Source organism: Protopterus annectens, chromosome 2.part1 (assembly GCF_019279795.1).
Source record: "Protopterus annectens isolate FY-2018-M chromosome 2.part1, PAN1.0, whole genome shotgun sequence".
In the NCBI taxonomy this organism is placed as follows: Eukaryota; Metazoa; Chordata; order Ceratodontiformes; family Protopteridae; genus Protopterus; species Protopterus annectens.
The window spans coordinates 1388209460-1388217954 of NC_056729.1; the positions used below are offsets into that span (position 1 = coordinate 1388209460).

General features: G+C 36.5%; 1 protein-coding gene across 1 annotated transcript in view; it reads right to left on the reverse strand.

Annotated features, from left to right (window-relative positions):
- TMEM214 (transmembrane protein 214) overlaps positions 1-7033 on the reverse strand; it is a gene marked incomplete in the record, with an annotated part of 1377439 nt that extends 1370406 nt beyond the window's left edge. The window contains 1 exon segment of the mRNA XM_044062865.1: positions 6716-7033. Within this exon segment, the coding sequence (XP_043918800.1) occupies positions 6716-6884 (169 nt within the window).
- Positions 7034-8495: the final 1462 nt, after the last annotated feature.

Below are 8495 nucleotides of genomic sequence, written 5' to 3' on the forward strand. Positions count from 1 at the left end.
AAACCCTCCTAATAGGAACAAATCTCTCAAACTGACAGCCACACTCAGACTTAAAAGAAATATTATCCATGCTAAGATGCATGGTGCAGCCCGTGCTTCTACCAAATGATGTCTAGTTTACTTCTATAGCTCTCCCTGCTTCTGCTGAATATCTATCCCGAAATCCTTTTATCACATTCACATGCTCATTTATTTCCAAATATGCATCTTGTAGCAGTGCTATTTGTACACCGCATTCCTTAATATAAATTCCACACTACTTCCCTTTTTGTCTATACCTGTGAGGCCATTAATGCTCCAAACTAACATGGACAGCAATAGCCATTACTTAACGGTATTATCTCCATCTATTCTATGACAGCTTTTTAAAATGTCTTCCCAGCTTTTGTGTTACATGCATTCACTACTGATTGGCACGTTGATCTTTTATACAGTTGTTTCTTGTCACCTCAATTTAAACCCATGTCGCATTATACACATGAACCCCCACAAAAAAAAATAAATAAAAAGGTACTTACGTATTATCGCAACCTTATTTTTGCGCTAATGCAGGTTGCTTCCTGATCACCGATTATGTTCTTCAATTTGCTTGAAATGCAACATAGTGTTTTCTTTAACAAAACAGGTTTTCGGAGGCCTATCAACACAAAGTACACAGTTGTTTCTTCGTTACTGGCAGTAGAAGCATGTCGCTTTATTGCAAGGCTGCCCAATGAACGTTCTTGGTCAGCCAGTGCTGTCAAATAACAGCCGTACATACTGTTGGGAATTCACGGCTGGGAGTGTGGAAGTCTGCCACATGTGGATTATTGCTCTTTTTTTTTTTTTAGTCCAAACAACATCTTTTAAGCTGGCTGTGCATTTCATTCACAGCATTTGCAGAAAAATATACAAAAAAAAATTCCGAAATAAATGCAAAATCATTATTTACATTCCTGCTTGTGTACTGCAAGTAGACTTAAAACCACATGGAGGAAATCTATGTGCCCGCAGTAGTAGCAAGCCAGTGATTTCTAAGTCACATAGTCTCCTACAGTAACACAATGAACTCCACTCACCACACAGAAAAACACTATGAAACACACCCATACGGAAAAGAGTAATAGTTGCACTGTTTATTAGGAGTAATGTAGACCATGTATCCTTTTATTACATTTGTATAATACAGCTGAAGTTTACCCATTCCCGCGATATAAACAGTTTCAAAGGAATACAAGTAAATTCATCGTCTGCAATTCTTAAACAGCATGACGGGTGGCGGTAAAAGGTAAACCTACATTGCATTATCTACCTTTTCAGTTGTCAAACTCATAAAACTGCCTAAACAAATCAAAACAGTTTAAAGAAAACACTGTTTCAATGCCTTTTAATAGATTAAATCGGCACCACTTTATTCATCGGGAAGCAACCTGCATTAGCGCAAAAACCTGGTTGCGATAATGCGCATGTACCAAAAAAAAAAATCCTGAGAACACCTTGATAACATATTCATTTAAAAGAAATACACAAAACTATGCACACATCTTCAAATAATGAAGTTTAACCTTCTTGATATCAAATGTCCAAAATTGACAGATGCACCCACAAGCATTACCTAAAGTAAAATTAAGGTTATCCATGCTAAGGCACATGCTATACAGCCTGTTCTCTTACTTATATAAATTGCTGTCTGTTCTTGTTTTATCTCCATTCATTATGGATGCTTTTTATCCACTTTCCTTTTGCCTTTGGAACAAAGGTCTACAGTACTATTAGTCCAAAATTTGACAAAAAGACACTACTTACTACAAACATAGACCTACACAAGCTATAGCAAATCACTCCTTAAAAGTCATAGAAAATATGCACAAGAAACATCCTTGCCTGGACTATATATCCAAACTAAAACAGGTGATTCCAATACAGACTGTGCTATTACAAAATTATGCCATATAACTAATTTCAATTAACTTTCTTGATTTTTCACGAGTTCCAAAATAACTAACAAATCTACAGGAAATGTAGCACACTCTACTGGATACTAACCAACAATTCCTTTGGTGACACATTATACATGCATAATATGAAAACATTCAAAACTTCAAGAAGAGTGGAGGACATGAGCCACAGTCTTCTTTTAATAGACTATTAGCAGGAATAAAGAGGTAATGATTTGTCTGGTTGCTTTTTACTAGTGTGGAAGCCAATAAAAAATACAACCGCAGCCAGTATACAAGACCCAGGCAACTCTTAAAAATTCTGTGTACTTAGAATGTTAACATGTCTCCCCAAGACAATCAGGATAGCAGATCCAAGGAAAAAATAGCCTTTAATGTTCACCAACACAGTAATAGCAGAAATTCACAAACAATCCTGTGTTGGTGAACATTAAAGGCTATTTTTCCTTGGATCAGCTGTCCTGATTGTCTTGGGGAGACGTGGTTACTGGTCGAGTGATTGCTAGTTTTTTTACGTACTTAGAATGTTAATTATTTCACTACTATTTTTTTTAATGTGGGACCAACCCAAATAAGAAAAATAATAGTCCACAGTATATGTTGCAGATTAATAGTAGAAGAATGTGTATTTTTTCGGAGAACACTTCGTTTTGGGACAATATATTCTTTTTGGCGGGAGGTTCAAAAAATTTTTCCTACAATGGAGGAGAAGCTCAAGTACATCTTTCTGACTTTGGAAAGGTTTAGTGTGACAGATTACTATAGGACTTTTAGTCTGCAGTTTTTCTAGATCATCGCACAAAACTAGTTTGGACTTCAGCCTGACCACTGTCAGTGGTGCAACAAGTAGAACGCTTGCCTTGCCAACACAAAGAAAAACACTGAAACACACCCATACGGAAAAGAGTAATAGTTGCACTATTAGGAGTAATGTAGACCATGTATCCTTTTATTACATCTGTATAATACAGCTGAAGTTTACCCATTCCCGCGATATAAACAGTTTCAAAGGAATACAAGTAAATTCATCGTCTGCAATTGATTGATGACCAGGTCTGCATATGTAATGAGCCATGATTGACAAGGCATTCAAACAATGCAAACAAATGGGACTTTTTTGGCTAAAAATAAAAGCACACTCGAAGAATGTTAGTTCCTATTACATTTTGAAGTGTTCCGGGTACAAAAATAATAGCTTTTTTGCTAAAATAAAAGCCCACTCCGTTTAGAATTTTAGTTGGTTGGTAAGCAATTCAAATACAAAAATAGCTTTAGGCGACTAATAAAGGGAACTTAGAAAAAAAGGACACTTGCCATTTTCATATCCCCCTCCCCGACAAGGACACACCTGCCCAAATAAGGGACTGCCCAGCCTAAAGGAAAACTGGTGGTAACCCTAGGTCATGACAAGAATAAGAAGTGAGCTTATATACTTTATTTTGAACAAAAGAAATGCATCTCCCGATTAAATCATTAGCTAAAAAGTGACCATGTAGTTTACCATTTAATTTAAAAGAAAATATACTTTGCAGACAGCCAGATGTAGGAACAAAACGAAGTTTCTGAAATATGTCTTTTATTTAATAAATAAGCATTTCTTTGTTTATATTAAAATAACAAACAATTGTTCTCGAAGACAACACAAGACACGTACTAAGCCGGACAGTGTGTTAGGATTCTTCAAGGGAATACATATTCATTAGTGCCCAATTACGAAACAGCACGGGGTTTGGGCGGGGCTTGCCACTGCGCATCTGGTGAGGCCCTCAAGTACAATATTGCCAAAATATCTTCACAATTACTCCAAAATGTGAAGAAGTGTGAAAAATAAGTCTTCAATTTGGATGCACCAGATGAGCACTCAGCTTTTTAGGGTAGTGTAGCAGCATTCATGTGTGACAACTGTAACACTTAGAATGCAGTGGCTTTGCTTATATTACATTCATACAAAAGAAAACATTTGTATTATACCATGACCCCCCATTAATATTCCAAAACGTGCACGCTGTAAATAGACTTATACTAATGGAAAAAGGTCCGGTCGCCCGGACTTTTTCCATTAGTATAAGTCTCTTTTAAAACACTGTCTCGCTATGTTAAAAGAGTTTAACATAGCGACACAGGTTTAAAAAAAGCAACGGAGATCTCCATTGTTTTTTTTAAAGCTGTCTCGCTAGGTTAAACTCCTTTAACATAGCGACACAGTGTGTAAAAAGCAACGGAGATCTTGCTTTCTCCATTGCTTTTTTTTTAAACCTGTCTCGCTATGTTAAATGGGTTTAACATAGCGAGACAGCTTTAAAATAAGCAACGGACCCGTTGCTTATTTTAAAGCTGTCTCTCTATGTTAAACCCATTTAACATAGCGAACAGTAAAAGCAACGGAGATCTTGCTTTCTCCGTTGCTTTTGGCCACAGCTCTGATGTACTGCGTAGGCATGCGCAGTACATCAGAACTGCCGCGGATACCAGACAGCTGCGGAAGGGCAGCAAAGAGGCATTATACAATGCCATTATTTAAGAAAAGTAATTATTTCTTTTCTTAAATAATGTCATAGTATAATAGCAATAACCCACGCCTGGGTGTAGGTAATGCGGGATTTACCCAGTTGTCTTTGTTTGGTCCCTCGGGCTTCGCCCTCAGGACCAAACCACGCCAACCGTGGGTAAATCCCGCATTACCCACACCCAGGAGTGGGTTATTGCTATATTACTTAAATGTTGTGCAGATAAACTTTGTGCATGTTCAAATAAAAATAATGTAAGCAACGTTGATACACTGCTGCATCATTTCGAGAATTTAAAATGCTTCTCACTGAAGTCTGCAATCTAGAACTACTGACCAAGTCAAGAACTACTAAAAACAAACAAAATCAGTATGTGGAAAAAATTATTTGATTTGCTAGAAAAATATTGTGAAGAACATATTTATTAAAATCTAATATACATGTGAACGTCATTGTAAATAGTTATGTTCCTTTGTTATAAATTGTTTAACTTTTGTATTGAATATACTTGAACATCTTTTGAATTTAGTTCTTTTATTGAAAATTCAATACAGACGTTTTCAAAAAAAAAAAAAAAAAAAAACACTGCTGACGGTTCATCTGGTGCACGGAGAAAGAAAACAGTTGCAAATGCCCTTTATCAAATCCACTGTGGGTTACCACCTGTGCCTCTTTGCGAAGGACAGTCTCTCTTTGGGCAATTGTGTTCTGCTGAAAAAAAAAAAAGGCAACTGTCCTGACATTTTATGACCAAAAAACATTTCCCAAGTTTTTTTAATAGTTGAATAACTCAGTTATTTTGCATTTGAAACACCCAAATGCTGTAAGAAATAGTATAAGCAACTGAAATACTACACAAATACGTTTTTATTTTGGCAAAAAAAAGTGAAGTACACTGGCCGTGGGTATGTTTTGCACTGCAAAATTTCACACTTCTACAAAAAGTGTCGTCCCACTTTGGGCATTTGAAAAGGTGGCAACCCTAACACTGTTGCACACTTACAAAACATTCTGAGTAGTGCAGTATAAGACCGTCTGAAATCAAATCTTTACCTAGCTTACAGCGAGTTACCCGTACACTATCACTAGATTTTCGCACTCTTCACTAATTGTCAAAGCTTAACAGACGAGTTCAAAAGGTAAAATCGTTAAAATTCACTCGGTGTGAATATGTCTAAGTTTTAATCTGCCTACTATGTTTTCAGCTGCCATTACTTTATTTTCGTTGTGCGTTCACACACTTAAAATAATTCCAATTACATGAAAATGAAGACACATGTACAAAAGGTACCGGAAGCTTTACTGAACGTGCACATCACATTTTACTTGCAAGTTCTACATTTAGACTTTGAAGAGAAACTTGAACAAAAACAACAGAATGACTCAGGAGGGGGCCGTCCTTTCATACGTCAGAACAGTGTCCGTTTAATGTAAGCAACGTGAAGACTTTAAAGGGGAGATGAATCAAGAGGGGAATGCACTATCTTGTGCCAGTAACCCACAGAATTATAAATATTTAGCTCAGTTTTACTTGTACATTTACAGAGAGAAAGGGCAACGTGTGTTTTCCGACAGCTTGTGCTCCGATCCTAAATATTTCTCGAAGTTTGGTAGTGTGTAGTGTAGTGCAGTATGGTGGTTGTACCACCAATGCTAAAGTCAGTCCCCTTTCATACACTACATATCGCTGCTGAAGCACACCAGCTATAGGAAAGACTGCCTGCACAATTTCATTTCCAAATATCCTGATTACATTTAAAAATATGTTTCGCTAACAACATCGAATGTTTAAAATATTGCCACAACAAATGGCTCAAAGTGAAAAGCGGCCATTTTTTTCTCACCCAACTGGCACGTATTGCCAATTTAAAATTTTGAGAAACACACATAAACGTATACGTGGGCCATACGTCCAGACAATACTCTCCTTACACAAGCATGCAAATTACATCCTGCCTACATATGGATCCCTAAACATTCCTCTATCAGTCCTACTGTAGAACTCTAACTAGACCAATTAACTCATATGTGGGAGCTTGAAAACAAGCCACTCGTTATTCTGCTTAATCTAACTTACCTAGCAATAGTCCAACCTCAAAATGCAAGTTTCAAAGTTAGACAGCAATACTTGACCCTTTAGAAGTCTTGGATAGTAAACCCCCTACTATGGCATGGCAAGTATGTATACGTATAGACCAAAAGAAGTTCCCCAATAAAAGACCTAAGAACGCAACTGCATAATAACACAAAACGTGAATTTCTTTCACTTACGAGCCGTTTCCACCTTAGGCATATTGGATTCACTTAGCGCCTTCCGACTACCTCCTGCTGCAGGCGAAGGTCCCGACTTGCTACTTTTCCCAGGTCCACCACCGGGCTTCTTATTTTTCTTAACTACCTCCCACTTCCCAGGTGAGTTATTGTTAATTCCCGATGACATGGTCTCAACAAATCCTTTTGATCACGTAGAGAATTTATTTTGGGGGCTACGAAAGCCGTAGAGTAATGAAGATAAGGGATCCCCTACCCTCCAAGAGCTGCTAGCTAAAATGCAACGGTCAAACCTTTCCTATGTACTATCGCTTTAAGGCGCTTCTCTGCCACGTCTCTTTCGTGCAGTGATGTCACGAAGGTAAAAGCAGTGCTCTGGGTATGCGGAACTGTACTTGAGAAGATCAGCTACCGTTAATTGCGCCCTCTATAACACATCATACAGGCTGGTTGACATATTCCTTTTTGTAGTGCTATCACCATAAGCGTTTTTCCACTTTACTTTTCTTTCTTTCTTAAGGCAGTTGTTTTAATTTTACTGCTAAACTGATAAAATTGTCGGGGGTGTTACTGTTTTATTTTCTTTCTTTCTTTTATTTTTTTGCGTAATAATCTTGTAATAAACAACATAGCTCAACCCATCGGGGAAAAATCTCAAAAGAAATCGGTGACAAGTCATGAAGCAGTAAGAGAGTCTGTTAAAACTGCTAACTTGAGACATTGACAGAATAGGAATCGAAAGAAATCTATCACTGTTTTATTGTCATTATTCAAATGTAATTCACCACCATGTTTCCAAGAGTAACCAATATTTTGATGAATTAAAACGGACATATCTAAAAAAATAAATAAATAAACACCTTAATTGAATTATCACTTGTGACATAGCCAAATTTACAATACTGCCATGTATCATATAACCTAAGCAACATTACATACATTAATTCCTGCTCTTTATTACAACAAAGGAAACATCTTTATTAAATCATCACTTCTGACATAAGCAATCATACATTTATATAAATGAAAACAAATCACACCAACACAATCCTAGTTGCAAGCATTTTACATCACAAACCATACTAACACACTTTCAGTTGCAAACATTATATATTACTTATATTCTACCCAATCATTTTTGACCATTACATAGCGCATTTAAGTTCTGCCTTCTTTTAAACTTCATTCCTCCCCTGCATGTATTGTTCCCACAATTCCCATTTTTTTGCATATGTAGTTTTCTCCTACCCTTTTCTAAAGATTTCAGTTCTAGTTCTTTATCTCTGTTACTATATTCACTAGTTCTAATACAGTTGGCTTAGATTTTGATTTCCATTATCTAGTAATTGTTTTTTTGGCAGCCACCATCATTAAACACATTTGTCAGTCCCTCTAAATAATTCTTGTTACTTCTTAACCATACTGTGAAGACTGGTAGAGATGGGTGAGGGCTGTCAGCCTTGTCATATAGAATTTGCTACATAATTCTATCATCTGTAAATACGTTGTGAAAATAATTATTTCCATGGTGGGGACAAGAACCTCAGTTAGTATGTATTTTTTCTTTTTTTTTTTTTTGTTGTATTTTGATTAAACATTCACAAAACATGTATTCTTAACAATGCAAATACCAAAATGGCATTTGCCTTTACAATTTCATATAATTTTTCAGTCACTTAACATTTTTGTGTTCCATATCCCACAAGCATAAAGTAATCATGTTTTTCTTATTCCACTCTGAAAAAAATACTCAACTATCACAATCCCTTTTGGTTTTTAC